The 24,265-nt window shown below is 41.2% G+C and overlaps 1 protein-coding gene across 1 annotated transcript in view; it reads left to right on the top strand.

Annotated features, from left to right (window-relative positions):
* Positions 1–3,033, top strand: part of WDPCP (WD repeat containing planar cell polarity effector) — a 327,334-nt gene extending 324,301 nt beyond the window's left edge. Inside the window, exon 16 of the mRNA XM_058667873.1 lies at positions 2,981–3,033. Within this exon, the coding sequence (XP_058523856.1) occupies positions 2,981–2,984 (4 nt within the window). The 3' untranslated portion in view covers positions 2,985–3,033. The remainder of the gene's footprint in view (positions 1–2,980) is intronic.
* Positions 3,034–24,265: the final 21,232 nt, after the last annotated feature.

Here is a 24,265-nt window from a genome sequence, read left to right as displayed (position 1 = left end):
TGTCTCCCTTTCTCTCTCTAAATCTGCCTTTCAAATAAAATAAATAAATTTTATTTAAAAATAAATTAAATATAAAACTTTTTTTACTGTCACATGTTATTTATTTTTATTCATTTGCTTGCAGAAAATTGGAGATGGTGGTTCTTTCATACGGATTCACTTCAGTTTGGTGTAAAATAAAAATATTTTTACCTCACAAAAAAATCATGCTTCTTTCTTTACCTGATACATATGAAAAACTCTGTGTCCAGATTTAACAGAAGTGTGAATTACTATAAAGCTTTAAATTCAATGTTTCCAAAATAAGGTTTTATTACTTTCAAAAACATGCAACATAACAGCCAAGTGATTCTAACAAAATATTCAACCTACCTATTTCACTAGTGTACAATTTTGAATTTGAAAATGTATTAAATTGCACATTAGAGACTTCTAAAAGTTTGTTTTTCCCTCACGTTCTCCAAAAATCAAACACTAAATTTTTCCAAAACGTTTTTATTTCCTCTTATTATCTTGTTTCCCTTGTAAAGTATTTACTAGCAAAATTTTAAGTCCAGACCTTTTGTTTGTAGACAGTTTTTCCATGAGTCTCTTAAAGTATTGCTATAAGATACTGACTACCCTGGAAACCCAGAGATACTGTGTTCCTTGGAGGAAAAGTCAAGCACACTTATTGCCCCTTATGAAAGACTTGAGTTCCTTTAGTTCAGGGCTCTCTCCTTTAAGAAGTTCACTGAATGTGCAATTTGCCACCTGGCCCTTATCACATTTCTCTGTGAGAATGGGACTCAAGGACTCCGAAGAGAGAGAGAGACTACAATAGCTGTAAATAACAGTTTCCTTTGTCTCTGACCTAAGTATCAAATGTCTACAGAGCACATTCATAAAAATTGCCCTTGCAAAACCTCTAACCTTTTGCATGAAGTCAGAGAACCTTCACAGTTCTTAACAACCATTCATTAGATATGTTACATTTATAAGCATCTATTATAACTAACATTTTGAAATACTGTATATAAATTCAGAAATTGTTTTTACAGGTTAATTAGACTAAAACTTCTGTAACTTAATTTTTCTACTTCCTAACCATCTATACAATTAAAATCAGTTTCATTTGCTTCTACTCTAAAAAAGTTTTAGTAATGCCTAACATATAAGCCATGCTAAAAAGAGATAGAATTAACAGCAAATTTTTATTTTAGTATCCTACTCTTTATCACACATATTCTGGCAATCAATATCTGGTCTAGTGGTTAGGATGCCATTGGGGGCCAGGCACAGCAGCATAACAGCTAAAGTCCTCACATTGAACATGCCAGACCCCATATGGGCGCTGGTCCTAATCCCATCCAGCCCCCTGCTTGTGGCCTGGGAAAGCAGTCAAGGACAGCCCAAGGTCTTGGGACCCTGCACCCGCATGGGAGACCTGGAGGAAGTTCCTGGCTCCTGGCTTCAGATTGGCACAGCACCAGCTGTTGCAGTCACTTGGGGAGTGAATCATTAGATGGAAGATCTTCCTCTTTGTCTCTCCTTCTCTGTGTATCTGCCTTTCCAATAAAAATAAAAATAAAATCTAAAAAAGATGTCATTGAGAAACTCACATCCCATAATAGAGTGACTGGTTTAAGTTACTGCTCTGCTCCTGATTCCATCTTCCTGTTGACATGTGTCCTAGAAGGCATCAGGTAATGGCTCACGTAGTCAGACTCTTGTCACCTACATAAGGGACACAGATCAGGTTCCTGGCTCCAAGATTTAGGCTGGCCCATCTCTGACTGTTGCCAGCATCTGGGGAGCGAATCACTGAATGAGAGCTCTCTATTGGTCCGTCTCTCTCTCTCATATGTATATGTACATGTCAAATAACTTTTTTTTTTAAAGATTTATTCATTTTATTACAGCCAGATATATGCAGAGGAGAGACAGAGAGGAAGATCTTCCATCCGATGATTCACTCCCCAAGTGAGCCGCAAAGGGCCGATGCGCGCCGATCCGAAGCCGGGAACCTGGAACCTCTTCCGGGTCTCCCACACGGGTGCAGGGTCCCAATGCATTGGGCCGTCCTCAACTGCTTTCCCAGGCCACAAGCAGGGAGCTGGATGGGACGTGGAACTGCCGGGATTAGAACCGGCGCCCATATGGGATCCCGGGGCTTTCAAGGCGAGGACTTTAGCCGCTAGGCCACGCCGCCGGGCCCCAAATAACTTTTTATAACATTTCTTAAGATACAGATCTGAACACTATATTCTACATAATGATTATTCTAATATTAATGACAGGGTAGGCATTTAGGATAATGTTTTTGATGCCACTTGAGATGCACAAATCCTATCTTGGAAGACTCAAAGAGCTGGAGTCCAGTCTCCACTTCCAATTTCTGTTTTCTGTTCATGTGTACCCTGGAAAGCAGAAGGTGGTGGCTCACTTTTTGCATCCCTGCCATCCATGGCAGGAGGCCTGGCTCCTAACCTGAGTCTGGTCTAATCCTGGCTGCTGTAGGAATTTGAGGAGTAAATCAGCACAAGGAAACTCTCTCTTTGTCTCTCTTAAATCATGGAAAATATAATCAAAGGTTACATATATATTTGTGTATATATGATTTAGCAATTACTGAAATGAAAACTAAATAAAATTTGTCCTTAAATTGCTCATTTTCCCAACTTACTATGGCTCATAAAAAATAACCACAATATACAGAAAATCAGTTTTAAAAAGAAAACATGAGAACTCTGATAATGTCTGTGACTTGTATTTTATTTTCCAGATATTGTAAATTTGAAGATGCTTATCAAGCACAATAAATGACATCCCTACCATACTATAGCCTGAAAGGATTATTTAAAAGCTATCATATTCCAGCTGTAGGCAACTGCCTAGGTTGCCTTGTACCACTGAGAAAGGCAGCCAATAGTTAGTGGACACTCTGGATCTGATAACTCTACCAGTGTGTAACATGGCTTCCTATTTTTTTTTTTTTAAGATGAGTGGAAGATGGAGCCTGCATCCATGTGGGAGATCCAGAGGAGCCACCAGGCTCCCAGCTCTGGATTGGCTCAGCTCTAGCTGTTACAGCCACTTGAGGAATGAACCAACAGATGGATGATTCTTCTATCTCTTTTTTTCTCTGTAAATCTGCCTTTCCAATATAAACAAATCTTTTTTTAAAAATCTCTTAATAAAGTAACGTTACATTCAGAAACACTTGAGCCAATTTATTTTAAAAACGGGAATACAATGACAATACTCTTACCAATACCAGCACTAAACAAAATATACACACATTTTAATTCATTTTACAACTTGCATTACTGCTGCTGTAATTTGGGTACAGGTTTGGATCTCCCCACAAAAGCCCATGTTTTAGGGACTTGGTCCCCTAAGTCTTATTAATGTGAACGGACTGATAGTGGAGACTTAATCCAAAAGTGGTGTCTGAAGAGAACCCTTGAGCAGTAATTATGTGGAATTAGGTTCTTGGGATGAACCCCTTAACTGAATCAGACATCTCTCTAGAGATACCACATGGATACCACTGTGTCTCCGTTTCTTGGATCCCTGCACGCTACCATTCACCACCTTCTGAGACACTAGCCCAATGGGGCCACCTGAACTTGTACTATGAACCTCCAAAACGGTTAGCCAAAATAAATTCCTGCTTGAATGATTTCTCTAAGACAGTTGCAGTAGTAAGGAAAAGCTACCTAATATAGCTGTATATTTAAATTTCAAAACAATATAATAAAACAAGTTTCTGGCACAGGAATACAATATATACCATATCAACAAATGCATATGTACCTAGGAATAAATTTAGTTTGAAAATGAAATTATGGGCCCAGCACAGTAGCCTAGTGGCTAAAATCCTTGCTTTGCACAGGCCAGGATCCCACATGGGCTCTGGTTCGTGTCTTGGCTGCTCCACATCTCATCCAGTTCCTTGCCTATGGCCTGGGAAAGCAGTCAAGGACAGCTCAAAGCACTGGGACCCTGAACCCACCTAGGAGACCCAGAACAAGCTCCTGGCTCTTGGCTCCTGGCTCCGGATAGACTCAGCTCTGGCTTCTGCAGCCACTTGGGACAAGGATCTAGTACCTGTCAGGTGACTTGCGGCTGGGTCTGGAAGCAAGCCTGGCTGTGCCAGGCTGTCGCACCTGCTGACATATATGAGAGCCACCATGGAATCAGGCCAACCAGGTTAGGCTGCAGCGCCCGCTGACAAGTGCTCAGGCTGGGTACAAGTCTTGTCAGGCTGGATCACAGCTGCAAGATCCAGAGCTGATAGCAAGCCTGTTGGAAGACTGTGGGCACTCCCCTGCTAGGCTCAGTTCCTGCTGGTGAGTGTAAGAGCTAGGGCTGGGGGTGGGCCAGGCTAGTCAAAGCAACAATACCAATTAGCATACATGTGGAGCAAGTTGGGCTGAGCTAGGCTTCAGCACCAATTGCTGTGCACAAGAAATGGATGGGATGTAGGACTGATCAGCTAGGCCACAATACATGCGGACACATGCAAAAACAGGGCTGGCATTGGGCCTAGTGGGAGTTATCAGGGGTTGCCCCAACCAGGTCGTGACACCTACTGGTACATGTGAAGAATGGCCCTGTGGTGGGCAGAGACTGGTCTAGGCTGTAACACCTATTATTTCACATGCAATGTGCTGGGGGCAGAACTGACCAAGCAGCTGCATCCACCACCTTAACTGTTGCAGGTGAAGAAACAAACCTGACCCTGCACTGGCCTGCACACATATGAGTCAAGTTTGAGGTCATTCCAGAAAGGTTTCCTAGAAGATTTCCCAATTAGATCGCTGGACTGAAACGCCAGCCACAGGAAAAATCACAAGATATAAAGTCTGATCTTAGAGTGCATGTACTGAGACTGGGCTTCCTCAGTTGCTGATACCTTTGTAGAGGACAGCATGCCCAGATGCACACAGGGGTTATGCCAGCCAGCTCATCTAGACTAGAAGGGGACATCTGAGGACAGAAGGCAGAACAGGTTGAACCACTCTCCTAGCCAAGCTTTGTGCCATGTTATTGGGCCTATGGATGCACTAAGGTGGAGTTGGTCAGCCAATAGACTTGGAAAGATTTTTTTCAACCCTGATGCAATGAGTTGACTACATTGCAGAACTATCCAAGCCACTCAAGTACCTGGGTGCCTCAGAACACTATTCTCCATGTTGGGGTAACTAAGACATCATCATATGACTTTCATCCTTGGGTGCTGATACAGTTTGACAGCAAGGAGTATTTTCCCTTTCCCTCCTGAAGACACAGGGAAAAAAAAAAAAGACTGAAACCTGTGTCTCATCCACTTTCCTTCATGCTTCCACCTTTCCCACCCTATATAATGAAGACAAGCATACTGGAAAGTGAAGATACATTGTAGTATGCATCTCTACTCCCAAATAAAAGGAATACTCACAATGAAACAATTAAACACACTTTGACAACATGATACTAGATTTTTTATCTTTGCCTAAACCTACAATGTTATGATACACTTAAATAGCAGAATGCTAAACTTGTAACTGTTACTAAAGGACTATATTACTGCAATAATGTAGAAAAAATAGTGGGAGTGGAAGATAGGGAGGGAGGGATAGAAGGTGGGAGGACAGAAACAAAACTGTATCACAGAAAATAATTACTGATTTGTAAAAGAAAAGAGTATCTGTATGTTTCTCAGGTCAAGTTCTACATCTAAACCTGTGGGAACTCTGAGGTAGACATGGACAGCAAGACCTAGACCTTACACAGAGGTAACAGTAAAGAGGCCTGTGAAGACAGACAGAATTAGGGCATCTCTTATACAATGACCACTCCAGTAACATCCCCAGAACATTATCCCACCTTCTCCACTGAGAGAGACGCATCTCTTCTTCCTCTTTTCCTCTCTGACCCTCCCTACCCCTACCAGAGGCCTACATGGGAGGGAAATCCCCATCGCCCCACTTTGGTGAGGATCATTTAAAACTTAAGTTAAAATAAATTTTTAAAAAGAATATCTGTATATGCAAATATGAACACAAACCAATGGAACAGAATACATAGAAATAAACTTTTGCATTTGTAATCAATGATTCAACAAGACTGCCTCGACTATTCCATGCGCAAAGAACAGCTATTTCAACAATGCTGCTAGAAAACTGATATCTACATGCAAAAGAATTAAGTTGGACTCCTACCTTACAATATACATTAAAGTTGTTTCCAAATGGATCAAAGACTCAAATGAAAAATGGCAAGTTATAAAAATCTTAAAAATTAATGGGGAAAGCATTATTACATTTATCATTAATCTCCTGGATACAACATGAAGCACCACAACAAAAAGTTCAACCGGATTTCATCAAAATTAAAGTTTTCTATGTGTCACGGGACATTATTAGCAGTTTAAAAAGGTAACATAGAATGCAAGAAAACTTCAAACCATACCTGTTAGGGGATTAATATCTAGAATAGATAACATTCCTACAAGTCAACAACAAAGTAACACATTTAAAAGTGGGTATTCAACATGGGAATTACAGTATTTGCATACCACATTAGAGTTTCTGAGTTTGATGTCTGGCTCCCACTGCCATGTGTGGATCCGGACTACGTTCCTCACTTAGCCTGGCCCAGGCCATGATGGGGGCCTGAAAATGAACAAGGATAAAAGTACTCACTGTACACACACTTTCTTTCTCTCTCTCTTACTCTATTCCTCTCTCCTGCCCCCCGACTCCTCTTAACTTTTTAAAAGTTATTTAAATACCGTAAAAATCTGAAGAGACATTTGTTCAAAGAAGATACACAAGTGTCCAAACAGGTACATGAAATGATGCTCAACATCAACGATCATTAGAGAAATGAAAATCAAACCCACGGGACCAGCTTTATTATGCAGCAGGTAAAGACACTGCCTGCAGCACCAGCAGCTCATATGGGTGCCAATTCAACCCCCAGCTGCTCCACTTTTGATCCAGTTCCCCGATAATATGCCTGGGAAAGTATTAGAAGATATTCCAAGTTCTTGGGACCCTGCAGCCATGTAAGAGACCTGGAAGAACCTCCTAGCCTTAGCCTGGCTCAGTGTTGGCTGTTGCGGCCATTTGAGGAATGAACAGGTAGATGGAAGATTCATGTTCATATTCATTCTCTATTTCTAATTTTGTCTTTCAAATAAATAAATCTAGGGTCTGGTGTGATGGTTAAATTAGCTAATCCTCCCTTTGCAAATGCTGGGATCCCAAATGGACACCGGTTCGTGTCCTGACTGCTCCACTTCCCATCCAGCTCCCTGTGTGTGGCCTGAGAAAGCAGTGGAGGACGGCTGAAAGTGTTGGGACCCTGCATCAGGTTGAAAACCTGGAGGAAGCTCCTCACTGATGGCTTCAGATCAGCTCAGCTCCAACTGCTGTGGCCACCTGGGGAGTGAACCAGTGGATGGAAGCTCTTCCTCTATATAAATACTCCTTTCCAGTTAAAAAAAAAAAAAAAGAAAAGAAAAAAAGATAAATCTCAAGTAAATCCTCTTTAAAAAAAAGAAAAGCAAACCGACATTATACTTTATATATATCTGGATGGCTATTACATTGAAAAGAAGCAAGTGTCAGCAAAGATGTTTAGAAGTTTTGGAACACTGGTACTTTTTTAGTAGGAAAGGAAACATATGTATTTGCCATTACGTGAAACAATATTGTGATCCCTCAAAAAAATAAAATTGTATTACCATATTACCCAAAACTTTCATACCTAATATATACATACCCAAAAATGAAAACTAAGGGCTCAGATATGTGTACAGTCATGTTAATAATGAGTACTTAAATGAAATCCAAGGGGTAGAATTTTTAAAAATCCAATGACAGATGAATTGATAAACTCTTGCTGCCTATAAAACAGCTGGGTAGCCCCAGGGCTGCAACCTTAGTACCATTGTAGCTAACCCCATGAACCAGCCCTGAACAGCTCAGCCAACAAGAGGCCCAGGGAAGTTGATAAGTAACCCCTTCCACAATCTGTGATAACTACATTGTCAGCAAAGAGAGCTAAATAAAAAAAGCCAATAAAAATCTTGATGCCAACAACTCAATAAACGAAATTAAACATGCGATTGAGAACCTCAACAACAGAATTTATCAGGCAGAATCATTCCTGAGCTTGAAGACAGGTCTTTTGAAATCACCCTGTTACACAGAAACTATTTAAAAGATTTTAAAAAGCCAGACTTAAGTTACCATTAAGTGAGCAACTACATCATTAGTTTTCCAAAGCAGAAGGTAAAAGGAATCAGACCTATTCAATGAATTAATTGCTAAAAACTTCCAAATTTGGGGATAAAATATTAACATTTAGATCCAGAAAGTCCAAAGAATCTCTAATAGTGTAACTAAAATACCAAAAACAAACCAAAAAATGGGGGGGGGGGAGTGGACAAGCAAAAAACTGCAACAACGAGGTAAAAATTTCAAGTCACCTATAATGATGCAACCTTTGTTGGATTAACAGCATGAATTTCAATTGAAAAAAAAAAATAGGGACTTCTTTAGGGACCCCAAGAAAGGAAAAATGACAGGAAAGAGAAACAGAAACAAATAAACAAAAAACAAGATATAACTCTCCAGGAGCCCTGAGGGAGGAGGAAACCATGAGAAACATATAACATATAATCTTGCTTGCTGTTGCTGCTTCTGAGCAAAGAACATGATAGAACCCTCTGCAAACTTCCGAACAAAACAGGCTACTCAAATGTCAGAACCCTGATTGGCTTACATAGACCGACCTCATTAGCATAATACTAATTAGAATATCCATCAGCCAATCCGCGGAAACATTCCACTTTGGAAACACGTGAAAGTCCAAACCAGGCAGTCTTGAGAAGCAGCTCAAGGAAACCATCCTCAAACCCCGCAAGCCTTACTCTTCATGATCATGCGACAGAATCCAGCACAATCAGTGGAAACAGCAACCCCCAAAACTGCAGCTTAACAGATCTGGTAGAGATAAGAAGCTGTAGCCCAAAGACAGCAACACTCCACGAATCAGCTGAGAGATGAAGCCATGATCTGACAACAGAAAACAGCACTGCAACACACACAGCTGAAACACAAGAGCTGTCCTGTTCCCAAAAAGCCTGGTGACAGCAATCTGCTGCACCTCTTCCAGCAAAGATCCCAACAACTAGAACTGCAGACTCCTGCAACACTGACACCAGAACTCCTGTAACAACGAAAGCTTACAGGCCAGGAAAGGATGTTTCAGAGATGAGTATTTCAGAAATGAAATATTCAAAGTCCTGAAAGGACTTGCCAGCCAGGAATACTCTACCCAGCAAAGTTATTCTTCATAACAGAGGGAGAAATGAAGACAAGTAAAAGTGCAAGGAATTCATTTGCCAAGACCAATCCTGCAAGAAATGTTGAAAGGATCTCTGCATAGGAAATGAACTGACAACTACCATCATGAAGACACGAAGCACCAAAGCACAGAAGTACAAAGCACACCAGTACAGATGCTCAGAAGAAAAATCATATAATCATGTTTACTTTTTTACTTTTCTCATATTTATTTAGCTAATGGGTTGAAACCTGTATTGACGCAGAATACAGTGATATAATTTTTTTCTTTTAGTCATCAGAAGTTTTTAAAAACATTGGGGGGGTGCGTTTGAACAGTGGCTCAACAAGCTAATTCTAGATCTTGCAGCACTGGCATCCCATATGGGTGCTGGTGCATGTCCCAGCTGCTCTGATCCAGCTTTGTGCTTCTGGCCTGGGCAAGCAACAAAGGATGGCTCAAGCCCTAAGGTACCTGCACTCACGTGGGAGACCCAGAAGCAGCTCCCAGCTCCTGGCTTCGGACCAGCTCAACTCCAGCCATGTGGCCATCTGGGGATTGATTAGGGATAGAAAAGTTCGATCTCTACTTCTCTCTGTAAATCTGCCTTTCAAATAAATAAACCCTTTTTTTGTTTTTTTTTATTATTAATTATTTTGCATTATGTGACAGTTTCATAGGCTCTGGGAATCCCCCCACCCCTCCCCACACCCCTCCCCCCTGGTGGATTCCTCCACCTTGATGCAGTATTACAGTTCAAACTCAATCAAGATTCTTTCCTTGCAAATGTATACCAAGCATAGAGTCCAGCTACTTATTGTCCAGATGGGTTGAACAGTTTCTTGGGTAGACCATTTCTGGTCCGAAGTTAAGAGCTGGTAGAATATCATCCCAGTCAATTAAGAGTCCCAATATAACATCAACAGTAATTTGCAACATTATCGAATTGACATGGTTTTGAGTAACCAGTATGTTAAAAAAAAAAAAAAAAAGCAAGTTCCTAACCACAACCTATCATTAGCTCATTGACATTTCAATTTTAGTTTATATACAGGATCGGCTGCTATATACCTTAAAATGGCTATAAGGTACCATTCAGCTGTCTCGTGTCTATTTCATTTTCGTATTTAGCCATTTGTTGCGTTGAAGTATAATTTTGTTGATCTTGGCAGATTTTAGGATAATCTAGACTGGCTTGTAACTCTAACAAGACATTTGTCGACAATTAAGGTGCAGAACATTTTTTGGGGGGTGGGTGTGTGGGAAAATCCTCAACACCATGGTGAGGAGTAACTAATCTTTGTGTCCGACCCAGCGAGGCATGAGCCAATCCATGCCAGCTCTTTCCTGTCAGATTTCAAGCTCTACTTTCTGTTGTTTGTCTATTTATTTTAGGGTTTTTTTAGTTTGTATGATTGTTTGCTGTGAGGGGTTTTCGGAGCAATCCCGATTTGTAGTTGATACCTGGACTCTACCTGTGATGTTGGCATCCCATTAGAATCCTGGTTGCTCTTTTTTTAAATTTATTTATTTATTTTGCATGACAGTTCCATATGCTCAGAGATTTCTCTACTTACGATTCAGCTCCCTGCTAGCCTGCCTTAGAAAGCAGCAGAATATGACTCAAGTCCTTGGGCCCCTGCCAGCCGTGTAGGGGTCACAGATGAAGCTCCTGACTTTGCTATGGTCTAGCCCTGGCAATTACAATCATCTGGAAAATGAATCATCAGGTGGAAAATCTTTCTCTCCTTTTCATTTTGAAATTTTGCCTTTCAAATGAAAAGAAATCAATTTTTTTCTATTTTTAAAAGATTTTTTTATTGGAAAGGCAGATATACAGAGAGGAGGAGGAGACAGAGAGGAAGATGTTCCATCTGATGATTCACTCCCCAAGCGGCCGCAATGGCTGCAGCTAAGCCAATCTGAAGCCAGGAGCCAGGAGCTCTTCCAGGTCTCCCACACAGGTGCAGGGTCCCAAAGCCTTGGGCCATCCTTGACTGCTTTCCCAAGCCACAAGCAGGGAGCTGGATGGGAAGCGGGGCCACTGGGACTAGAACTGGCGCCCATATGGGATCCTGGCGCGTGCAAGGTGAGGACTTTAACCACTACATTATCGCGCCAGGCCTGAAATCAATTTTTTTTTAAGAAAAAAAAATGTTTATTTGGGACTGTTATAAGCATAACCAATGAATCCCCTCCTACAAAACCAGCATCATTTATGGGCATGTCCTGGCTGATCCACTTTCAATCCAGGCAAAGAAGTAGAAGATGTCCTGGGCAAAGAAGTAGAAGATGATCCAAGTATTTGGGCCACCCAAGTGGGAGTTCTGGATAAAGCTCCTGGCTTGAACCAGGCTTAGCCCCTGGAAGTTGCAGCCATCTATAGGAGTGAACCAGCAGATGAAAGATTTCTGTCTTTTTCTCTTCTCTCTTTCAAACAAATAAAAAATCTTTTAAAACATAATTATTTATAGACAATATACTTCCCAAATATCTGAAACAGCCATGGCTAGACAAAGCTGAAGCTGGCAGCTGGGAAATCAGAAGAACCCCATCACTTAAGCTATCTTGCTACTTTCCAGAGTCTACAGAACAGGAAGCTGGAGTAAGCAGCCAAGGTTGGGTGTCAAACCCAGGTACTCTGACATGGAATATAGACATCTTAACCACTAAGTCAAAAATCCATTCCTCTTATTAGGTTTTCCTACAGGGTAATGCAGTGCTCTTAAAATGAGTTGTAAAACATTTTATCTTTCCATGTTTTTAGAAAGAAAATATTATGCACTACCATTCTTGTGTAACAGTTCACTATAAATCACCAGTGAATCTGCTGGTTCACTAACCAAATGGCCACAATAGCCAGGGCTGGACCAAGCTGAACCCAAGAGCTGGGAGTTTCTTCCAAGTCTTCCACATGGTACAAAGTCCCAAGGACGTGGGCCATCCTTCACTCCTTTTCCAGGCACATTATCAGGAACTAGATTGTAAGTGGAGTGGAACAGCCAAGATTTGAATTGGTGCCCATACTGGATTCTTTCTTAGCTGGTGGCAGCTTAATGCACTGTACTGTAACGCTGGCCCTGATGATGACTTCTTAGATATGGCCCAAAAGGCATTAACCATAAAAGAATTGATAGCCTGGATTTCATTGAAATGTTTTCCATGGCAAAATGTCAACATTATAAAAAACACCAGCCATCCACCTGGAGAAAGTATCTGTTAAAAGACTATCTCATAATGGGACTGTTACCTAAAATACACAAAAAAAAAATTCTTAAAACCTAACAGCAAGAAAGTAGATAAATTAAAAAGTGGTCAAAGACCCTCACCAAAGTAGATACACTGACATTGTCTTAGCGAATTTTGTGTTGCTATAACAGAATACCTGACACTAAGTAAATTAACAAGAAATGAAATTTATATGCCTCATGATTCTTGTGGCTGGAAAGTCCAAACAGCTTGATGACCATGTCTAGCCAGGGCCCCCAGGTGCATCATAACATGATGGACAGAAGACAAAGCAAGCATGTACAAAAGAAGTCACACACACAGAAGGCCCCACTTTCTAACAATTTATCCTCACAGTAAGTAATCCAGCCTCACAATATCCAAGGTCTAATCTACTACCAGAAGATGGACATTAACCCCTTCTGAGGGTGGTGCCCCATGACCAAAAACACCTCCCACTAGGCCCCACTCCCTGAAAGTTCCGCCACCATTCAATATCATTACATTGAGGACCAAGCTTCCAGTACATGAACCTTTGGTAGACAAACCATATCCAAACCATAGCAGATGGCAAATAAGCATATGAAAAGATGCTCCACATCATATGTCATCAGGGAAATGCAAATAAAACGATAAAATACCACTACACACCTACTAGAATGGCCAAAATCCAGAACACTGATAACACCAAATGCTGGCAAGGATGTAGAGCAATAAGAACTCTCATTCATTGTATGTGAGAATACAACATGGTACAGCTACTTTGGAGGACAATTTGGCAGTTTCTTACAAAACTAAACATACCCTTACCATATGATCCTGCAATTGAGCTCCTTGGTGTTTACACAAAGGAGTTGAAAACTTATGTCCACACAAAAACCTGCACATGGATGTTTATCACAGCTTTATTCATAAATGACAAAACTTGGAAGCAATCAAGATGCCCTTCAGTAGGTGAATGGATAAACTGTGGTACATACAGATAATGGAATATTATTCAGCGCTAAAAATAAATGAGCTATCAAGTCATGAAAAGACATTAAGGAACCTTAAATGCTTATTACCAAGTGAAAGAAGCCAATCTGAAAAGGCTACATACTAACTGATTCCAACTATCTGACATTCTGGAAAAGGCAAAATTATAAATACAGTAACAAGATCAGTGGGTGTCAGAGTTATAGGGAAGAAAGAAATGAATAGGTGGAGCAGAGAGGATTCTTAGAGCGGTGTATTTATTCTGTATGACACCACAACAGTAGACACATTTCACTGTACATCTGCAAAACTCATAGGAAGGGGGTAAGCCTTGTGATACAGCAAGTTAAGCCACTGCCTATGATGCTGGTATTCTACATGAGCACTGGTTCAAATCCTGGCTATTCCAGTTCTGATCTAGTTTCAGCTGATATGCCTGAGAAGCAACAGAAATGACCAAAATATATAGGCCCCCTCCACCCACCTAGGGTATTGGATGGAGTTCCAGTCTCCTGGATTCAGCCTGGCCCAGTCTGGCCATTTTGGGAGTGAACCAGTAGATGGGAGAATCACTCTCTCTCCCTCTATATATATTTGTAAAACTCTACCTTTCAGACAAGGAAATCCTATTTTAAAAAAAAAGAAGAAGAAAGAAAAACATCAAAAACAAACCCTAAAATTAACTATAGACTTTAATTAGTGTTGTGCCAATGTAGGGTAATCAAATGTAATAAATGTACTACTTAGAAGTACTGATGGTTGGGAAGGCTAGACTATGCGTAGAAATGCATTTATGGTACTTTGGAAATTTAGTACCATCTTAATTCTTAAATGAAGCTAAAACTTCTTTAACAAAAAAGTCTTATTGGAATAGGCGTCTAGTCTAACAGGTAGGAGACGCCCACAGCTCATAAGGGAAACACCAGGGTTTGACAGCAGGCTCCAGCTCCTGACTCCAGATCCCTGCTGATGCAGAACATAAGTGACAACAATAATGGCTCAATTGACTGTGATTTAGCCAGCCACATGGGAGATCTGGATTGAGTTCTTGGCTCCCAACTCTGGTCCCAGCCCAGCCCTGGCCTGGCCATCATAGCATTTGGGGAGTGCTCTCTCTACATCTCTTTATATTTCCCTGCTTATCAAGAACAAATTTTAAGTCATGGTGATTAAAATATAATTTATTTTAAAAATCTATATTTAAATTTTTTCCTAACAATCTGATTAATATTTCACATGTATCATAAGCTTTCAAATACCCTTTTATTCTTTCAAAATTATTCTAATATATTCTGATATAAAAATTGCTCATCATTTAAAAGTTTATTAATACTTGTAACATAGGTTATTTAAATTCTTTATACTCTGTCAATTATTTAAAATTATATATTTAAATTCTTTCATGTAACCTATCAGAGAAAAACAGCTTTACATTTTAATTCACTTACATTGTGTCTAACTATGCTTACATATACATTAACTTTAAGCCATGATCTCCATACATTAACAGCCATCTTCACTTTTCATACTGTATTTTAATAGCCATCTATATGGAAATAACTGTATTGCTTCATTCAAAAACACAGAAGCAAATGAAGCAATGATCTATTAGGATTAACTGCTTTGCTTCAGCACAAAAGGCTTAACTGTACTAGTCTGATGAGAAAATTACAATTAAAAGTCACAAAAGTTCTTATATACAAATAAAAAATGATCCTTACTAAGTAACCCCAGAAAAGTTGGAAGAATCAACACATGATACTTAATTGTACTGTTTCACTACATGAACTATCAGACACCATTATCATGAATTTCTATTAGACCCCAAGAAAAACATGTATTTATGAAGTATTTAACTAGAGCATGTAACTACCAAAAAAAAATGAAATTTACTGCTTATCCACTGAGCCTTTTTTACTGAGACTGTAGCTATAATTCTACCCTGTCAAGTTGTGATATACAGATAATTAATCTCACAGATAATGAAGATTAATGTGCCAATATATCATATTTAACCCATTATGCTAAAAGAACTTCAGGCTTCATCAGTATACACGAAGTAATGCATGCTAGACATACACATACGAGTGTTTTTTATAATATTTAGTTTTACCATCCAAATAGCTATGAGTGAACTTTTTAAGGATTATTTTTATTGCAAAGTCAGATATGCAGAGAGGAGGAGAGACAAAGATCTTCCAATGATTCACTCCCCAAGCGGCCTCAACAGCTGGAGCTGAGCCAATCCAAAGCCAGGTGCCAGGAACTTCCTCCATGTCTCCCACATGGCTACAGGGTCCCAAGGCTTTGGGCCATCCTCAACTGCTTTCCCAGACCACAAGCAGGGAGCTTCCAGGAAGTGGAGCAGCCAGGATTAGAACCGGCATCCCTATTGGATCCTGGCATGTTCAAGGTGAGGACTTTAGCCACTAAGCCACTGTGCTGGGCCCTGAACTCATTTTTTAATGTGATGTATAATACTGATTTAATTTTTATAGGGTAGAATGAAAACTGTCACTTAGTAAGACTTTATTCAAAATTCAAAATTAAATGCAGAGGTTCATTTAAAGGAGTTCTATCTCGAAGTTAGCATGTTCTCATTTTGTGATCACTGTATGAAGCTACCACTAATAAAAGAGCTGAATTCACATAATTCTCAAGAAGATACTATCAGATTAAGAAGCCAGTTCCATTGCTTTACTGTCATTATTCACATTAGATATGAAAAGTTTATTCAGGACATTAGATGCACATAACTGCTGTAAGAACCCATTCTAATCCTAACCCTGGATGAGACAGATCTTTGTGGTATTTAATCCTGCTTCTTCACGCCCAACCTCAGAACACAACTGATTGAAGCAACTACATATTGTGCCATAAGTATCTAGAATTATAACACAGACACATAATGGTGGACTTACAGCCAGAAGTCAAGGACACTGTACATCTGAGGCTATCACTTTGAGATGGTCATGATGAAGTCGCAAGTGTGAGCAGTGAAAGTCAATTTATAACGAATGTGAAGAGGAAAAAAAAAATGTGGAGAAATGTCAGCAAGTCAGGTAGCTCCAAACTTGTTTCCATGAAAGGTCATCTTTACACCTTGCATCAGTTGAGGATATTTTATAACTTTATCATTTAATCTACCTAAGGGATTTATAATCATTTTTTTAACTTGAGAGTCAGAGACAAAGAGACGGAGAGACAGAGAGTGAGCATAAGCATGCACATGCTTCCATCTAGTTACTGAGTCATTCTCCAAATGTTCCTAACAACCAGCAAGGTCAAGGCTAAGCTGGAAGCTAGAAATTCAATGCAGGGCTCCCAAGTAAGTGGAAAGAATCCAATCACTTAAACTTTCTCAGTTGTCTCTCTAGGTCTACATTACTATGAAACTAGAGTCAGGAGCTCAGGCTAGGTATAAAAATCTAAGTGCTTCAGGGGGCTGGTGTGATGACACAAGCTACTCCTCTCCCCTGTGGCATTCCGTACGTGTGCTGGTGTGTGCCTCGGCTGCTCCACTTCCCATCCAGCTCCCTGCTTATGGCTTGGGAAGAAAGTGGAGGATAGCTCAAGTCCATGAGACCCTGAATCCACGGGGAAAAACCCTGAAGAAGCTCCAGGCTCCCAGCTTCAGAGCAGTTCAGCTCCGACTGTTGTGACTATTTGAAAAATAAACCAGAGGATGGTTCTATCTCCTATTTCTCTATATAAAATCTGCCTTTCAAATAAAGGTAAATAAATCTTTTTTAAAATTTAAGTACTCTGGGGCCAAGCACGGTAGCCTAATGATTAATGTCCTCCCCTTGCACGCACAGGGTTTCTATATGGGAGCCAGTTCTAATCCTGACGGCCCCACTTCCCATCCAGCTCCCTGCTTGTGGCCTGGGAAAGCAGTCGAGAATGGTTCAAAGCCTTTGGACCCTGCACCCGTGAGGGAGACCCTGAAGAGGCTCCGGGCTCCTGGCTTTGGATGAGCACAACTCCAGCCATTATGGCCGCTTGGGGAGTGAATCATTGGATGGAAGATCTTTGTCTCTCCTCCTCTCTGCATATCTGACTTTGCAATTAAAATAATTTTTTTTTAAATTTAAGTACTCTGGTGTGGGATGCAGGCCATATGCTAACTCCTACCTTCCAGTTTTAACTGATTTATATGGATTATCCTTAGCTTACATTACTTTGTTAATATTTTGTTATTTTAATGCTTCCTAATTTACATTCAAGTGTTTTCTTTGTATTTCAACTCTTTGGTTTTTTTAATTTATTTATTTTTATTGAAGAGGCAGATATCAGATTTACAGAAGAAGGACAGAGAGAAAGATCTTCTGTCAATGATTCATTCCCTAAATGGCCACAACAGCCAGAGTTAAACTGAGATGAGGCCAGGAGCCAGAGCTTCTTCTGGGTCTCCCACACGAGTGCAGGGTCCCGAGGTTTTGGGCCATCCTCTATTGCCTTCCCAGGCCACAAGCAGGGAGCTGGTTGGGAAGCAGAGCAGGCAGGATATGAACCCCACCAATATCAGTTCCTGGCTCATGCAAGGAGAGGATTTAGCCATTGAGTTATCACACTGGGCCCTAGTACCTGTAAGCATTTTCTAAATACACTTTAATATTCATTTATTGATCAACTTTAGATCAGCTTCCATTTCTATATTTATTAATTTTCAAGACAAATTAGAATGTTAAATGAGAGAAAAATATTTAAGAGTTATAAAGCATTTTTTCATTATTTTCTACAAAGCTTAGCACAAATTCTTTAAAATCATGTGATTTGGGGACCTGGCACAATAGCCTAGTGGCTGAATTTTGCATGCCCAGGATCCCATATGGGTACCAGTTCGTATCCCGGTTGCTCCACTTCCCATCCAGCTCCTTGCTTATGGCCTGGGAGGGCAGTTGAGGATGGTCCAAAGCCCTGGGACCCTGCACTCATGTGCGAGACCTGGAGGAGGCTCCTGGCTCCTGGTTTCTGATCAGCTTGGCTCCAACAGTTGCAGCCACTTGGGTAATTGGGTCCCTGCCACCTACATGGTGGATCTTTATTGTAGTCTCAGATCCAGGTCCCAAGGGCACCAGGGGATGAACCAGATGATAGGAGCACTGTAACATTCTTTCTCTTTCTGTCTCTCTTTCTCAAATAAGATGAAAATAAGCAAATTAAGCTTGAAAAATTTTAAAGCCTGTAAGTTAAGTCATTGCCTGCAACAGTGGCATCCCATATAAGCACTGAGTTCAAGTGTTACCTATTGTACTTTCAATCCAACTCTCTGCTAATGCTTCTGAGAAAGCAGCAGAAGTTGGCCTTGATATCTGAGAACCTGCCACTATGTGGAAAGCCCTAATGGAGCCTTTCACATGGTTCAGCCTTGGCTACTGTGGCCATTTGGGATGGGAGTAAACCAGTGGAAGATATCTCTTACTCTGTCTATCCCTCTCACTATGTAACTCTACCTTTCAAATAAATAAATAAGTTCATAAAAAATGGAAAGAATTTTTTGGTGCAATAGAATTTTGAAACCCATGTGTAGTTTTTTTTAATAGATATAATATAATATATAATATATAAGTCTTCCACAAATATGTTTAAACCCTTTTGTACACAGATTAAGATTTACAGCAAAACAAACTAACCTTTATAACAAATATTTATTTGAAAGGCAAAATTACAGGGAAAGGGAGAGAGAGAGGTCTTTAATCCTCTGGACCCTCCCTAAGTGTCCAAAGCCAAGAACTTGAAACAGATTTCTCACATGAAAACATAGGCCCTATCCATTGAGCCATCTTGTGCTGCTTTCCCAAGTGTATTATCAGGGAATTGGATCAGAAATGGAGCAGCCAGGACTTGAACAATGCTGACTTCACAGGCAGTGGCTTAATGTGCTACATCATAAGGTCAGCCCCTAAATTTATCTTTTAATTCTACTTTCTACAAACCCTTTTTTTTAAAGACTTACTCATTTAACTACAAAGTCAGATAACCGGCACCGGGCCCTATAATAGAAATAAATGTTTTTGTTTTTAAAAAAGGGTTTGTAGAGCCCGGTGCCGTGGCCTAGCAGCTAAAGTCCTCACCTTGAACACGCTGGGATCCCATATGGGCACCGGTTCTGATTCCGGCAGCCCCACTTCCCATCCAACTTCCTGCTTGTGACCTGGGAAAGCAGTCGAGGATGGGCCAATGCCTTGGGACCCTGCACCTGCATGGGAGACCCGGAAAAGGATCCGGGCTCCTGGCGTTGGTTGGTGCAGCACCGGCCGATGTGCTCACTTGGGGAGTGAATCATCGGACTGAAGATACTCCTCTCTGTATATATATCTGACTTTGCAATAAATATAAATCTTAAAACAAAAAAGAAAAGAAAGACAGATTTACAGAGAGGAGAGATAGAGATCTTCCATCGACTTCCCAAATAGCCACAATGGCCCAAGCCAAGCCAGTCTGCAGCCAGGAGCTTGTTCCAGGTCTCCTATTTGAGTGCAGGGTCCCAAGGTTTTGGGTCACCCTCTACTGATTTCCCTGATGGTACAGAGAGATGGATTGGAAGTAGAATAGCTTAGATATAAACTGATGCCCGTATAGGATGCTGGTACTTGGAGGTAAAAGATTAGCAAGTTGGGCTTGGCAGTGTGGCCTGGTGGCTAAGGTGCTCGCCTTGATCCCATGTGGCCGCTGGTTCTGATCCCGGCAGCTCCACTTCCTCTCTGTCTCTCCTCCTCTCGGTCTGACTTTGTAATAAAAATAAAATAAATCTTAAAAAAAAAAAAGATTAGCAAGTTGAGCTATCATGCTGACCCCTCCACAAACATTTTGATGGACCTCATACCATGCTAAGGAAGGCTGCATTATAAGCCCTGATCCAGATAGCTATCAGGCACTTAAAACTGACAGTCACTATTGACAGAAAAGTTGAAGAAATTTAACCATGTATTACTTGATGCTATTTACCAGGAATAAGTCATTTATTTTAATATAAATTTGAAACCTTTAACATGCTTCATAGGAAGCTATCTGGTTCAGAAAATAGCACCAAAAAGCTAATGATTAAAACACAAAACATAGCACCCAACTGTAGGTAAATGCCTAGGTTGTCCTGTACCTAGACAAGTGTTACATTCCTGGGAGGAAGCAGCCAATGGCTGGTGGACATTCTAGCCCTCGTCCATACCAACTCTGTTAATTATACCAGTGTGCCAACATAGTCCCTTATCCTGTTCTTTAATGTTATATCTGCAAGGGGGAGGTGGCAGTGAGACAGAGAGAGGGGGCAGAGCACCCATCCTGCCAATGCAGGTGCATGCCAACCAGGGCTGCCCTGCTGCCATTGCTGCCACTGTGCACTCTGCAGGGGGTGCGGAAGTATATATATTGCGTGGGACTGGGGTTCTGACAACAAATCGGGACAGGGACCGCTGAGGGCTTGTCTAATAAGTGTAAAATGATTTCTAATGGCCTCCATGATTCAGAACTTGCATCTACAGATAATCAAGGTAGTTGAGATGGGGTGGATTGGATGAGGGAACATGTAGAGTCTCCCTGGGCCAGACCAGTATAGCTTCCAGCACTCGCTAGAATCACGTTTGGGGGTGGGTCTGGAAGGGGTAGTTTAGGATCACCTCATCTAAGCTGTAGCAATCATCAGTGCACGTGAGAACTGGGGCTGGGGGTGATCTGGGCTAGGCTAGGCTGAGGAACCAATGGTAACAACAAAGACTAGGAGTGGACCAGGCCAGGCTGGGCTGCAGCACCCACTGGTATGTGCAAAAATTAGGGCTGGGGGTGGGTCTGGTAGGGGTTCTTTGGGGTTTCCCAACTAGGCTGCAGCACCTACCAGCACACGTGGGACCTGGGGGTAGGGCAGTCTGGGCTGGACTGGAATAGGTTACAGTATCCAGTAGTTCTTATGAAAGTCAAGGCTGGGGGCCCAGCACCGTGGCCTAGCGGCTAAAGTCCTCGCCTTGAACGCACCGGGATCCCATATGGGAGCCAGCTCTAATCCCGGCAGTTCCACTTCCCATCCAGCTCCCTGCTTGTGGCCTGGGAAAGCACTCGAAGATGGCCCAATGCATTGGGACACTGCACCTGCGTGGGAGACCTGGAAGAGGTTCCTGGTTCCCGGCTTCGGATCGGTGTGCACCAGCCTGTTGCGGCTCACTTGGGGAGTGAAACATCGGACGGAAGATCTTCCTCTCTGTCTCTCCTCCTCTCTCTATATCTGACTTTGTAATAAAATAAATAAATCTTTAAAAAAAAAAAAAAGAAAGTAAGTCAAGGCTGGGAGTGGGTCTGGCCAAGAAGCTGCATCCATCAGTTTGAGCATGGGCTGGTGCAGGGACAGGACCAAGCCTGGCTCTGCACCAGCCAGCACACACACGTCAGGTCTGAGGACCTCCCAGGTGGAATTTCTTGGGGGGCTTCCCAATCAAATTGCTGTGCTCGAATCCTGACCTCAGAAAATCACATAGACACATGGTTCAACCCTAGCTCATGTGTTGCAGGACTGAACCACATCAGTTTGCTGACTCCAATGCAAGAATAGAGAGAATACTCAAATGCATTTGAAAGACAAGATTCATATAAGCCAACGGAGAAGTTTAAGTACCTTTTCAAAGATGGAAAGCAGGCTGGGTTTAATACTCCTGGACAGGCTTTACAGCAAGCACCTTGGTCTGTGGTCACAATGAGGTAGACATAGTCTGCCAAAATGTCTAAGAAAGAAATTCTCACCTCTGCTGCAATGAAACGAACAACTTCTTAGACAATCAAGACCACTCAGAGAACACCCTTGAACATTCTTCCTCACATGAGGGTCTCTAAAACAACATCTAGGGGCCTGGCTTGATTGCTCAATTGGCTAATCTTCCCCCTGCAAGCACCCAGATCCCATATAGACACTGGTTCATGTACTGGCTGCTCTACTTCCAGTCCAGCTCCCTCTTGTGACCTGGGAAAGCTGTGAGGATGGCCCAAAGCTTTGGGATCCTGCATCCAGATGGGAAACCCAGAAGAAGCTCCTGGCTTCTGGCTTCAGACTGGTCCAGTTTTAGTCTCGTCCAAACCCTGCCCCTCAGATACAGGATAGAAGACAGAAACTCTGGTCTCTTTCACCTTCCCTCCCACCCCAACCCTTCCATCCTAACTGGAGAACTGCATGGGTATTCGACCCTTCACCTTTGTAATAGATTTTTTAAATAAAACAAAAAATTTAGAACATAAAAACATAAGAAACCTCTCACAACATAAAAATCAGAAAGTAACTTTAAAACATGTTCTGAGATTAAGAATCTTGCAGAGGTTAATGAGCTTGGCATTCTTGCCAAGTAAGTTAAGCTACCACCTGCAGTGCCAGCATTCCCATATAAAAGAACTTTTGATCTAGTTTTCTGCTAATACAAGAAAACCAGGGGAAGGTGGCCCAAATACATGGCCCATGTGGGAGACTTGGACAGAGTTCTCACAGCTCCACGCTTCGGCCCTGCTCCAGGTGTTGTGATCATCTGGGGAGCAAACCAGTGCATAGAAGACCTTTCTTTCTATCCTCCCCTTTCAGATAAATGAAAATCTTTTGAGAATATTAGACAGATGGGTAGATAGACGAATATTGGGTAACACTGGCATCCCACATTAGAATGCTAGGTTTGAGTCTTTGCTCTGCTTTTAATTCTGGCTTTCTTATAATTCATACCTGGAAAAGCAATGGATAATGGCTCGAGTACTTGTATACCTGCCACCCATGTGGGAGAACCAAATTGAGTTCTAGGCTCCTGGCTTCAGCACTGCCCAGTCTTGGCCACTGCAGGAATTTGCAGACTAGACCAATGGATAAAAGATCTGTCTCCCTCTCTCCCTCCCTTTTTCCCTTTGCTTTTTAAATAAAACATTAAAAATTTATTTAGATGTAAGAAAAAGTCATATTTAGATACAAAACATCTAAAGGCAAAAAAGATATGTCATGAGATAAGGAAGAAAAAGAAAAAGGATATTCGAAGCAGAAGAAATAACAAGCCCAATCTTGGCCTTCAAAGAACAGGAAAAAAAAGACATCTCTGTGACTGAAGATAATGAGCAAGGAAATGAAGTGACTTCATAATGTAGGGAGGAGGCAGACAAGTATGGACCAGTAGTACCCTAATCCTTAATGGGTGCAAATCAATAATGCTACCTAGTTTTAATAGGAAATTGATGAAATTTTAAAATATAATAAAAATATTAAGGTATCTTCAGTATTTGATAGTAAATCTTTTATTATGAACAGATATGGAAATTTTTAATAATAAAGTAATTCTCCACCTCCCTCAATAAAATACAGAATAAATATTTAAAGAATTCTTTATTTATATCTTCCATTCTATTCTTCTACTGTCATAAAGAAATAGGGTATTATGGAATACTGGCCTCTGGAATGCCTCTCTGTGCACCAAGGCTGTTATAGCTCATGCTACTACACTGTGTAAGAGGAAGGTGGATCCTCTAGGTACGTGCTCTCTGAATGAGGGTACAAGTTTAGCAAACAAAACCCAGTATTTCAGCCCCCTTCACACACTGGGCTAAGCATTCTTATGCATAATTATTTCCAACCACCCCCAGAAATCTTATTTCAGCAATTAACCTCTTTTTCCCTATAATTTCAGTACTTTTTTTGTGGGCAAAAGAAATACACGTCAGAAACTGTCCAAAGTTATGCCTTTATACTCAAGAAATGCTGAGCATTGCTCTAAATCCACCATTATGCACT

The sequence above is a fragment of the Ochotona princeps genome, chromosome 8, assembly GCF_030435755.1.
Source record: "Ochotona princeps isolate mOchPri1 chromosome 8, mOchPri1.hap1, whole genome shotgun sequence".
Lineage (NCBI taxonomy): Eukaryota > Metazoa > Chordata > Mammalia > Lagomorpha > Ochotonidae > Ochotona > Ochotona princeps.
This window is presented reverse-complemented; position numbering and strand designations above follow the sequence as displayed.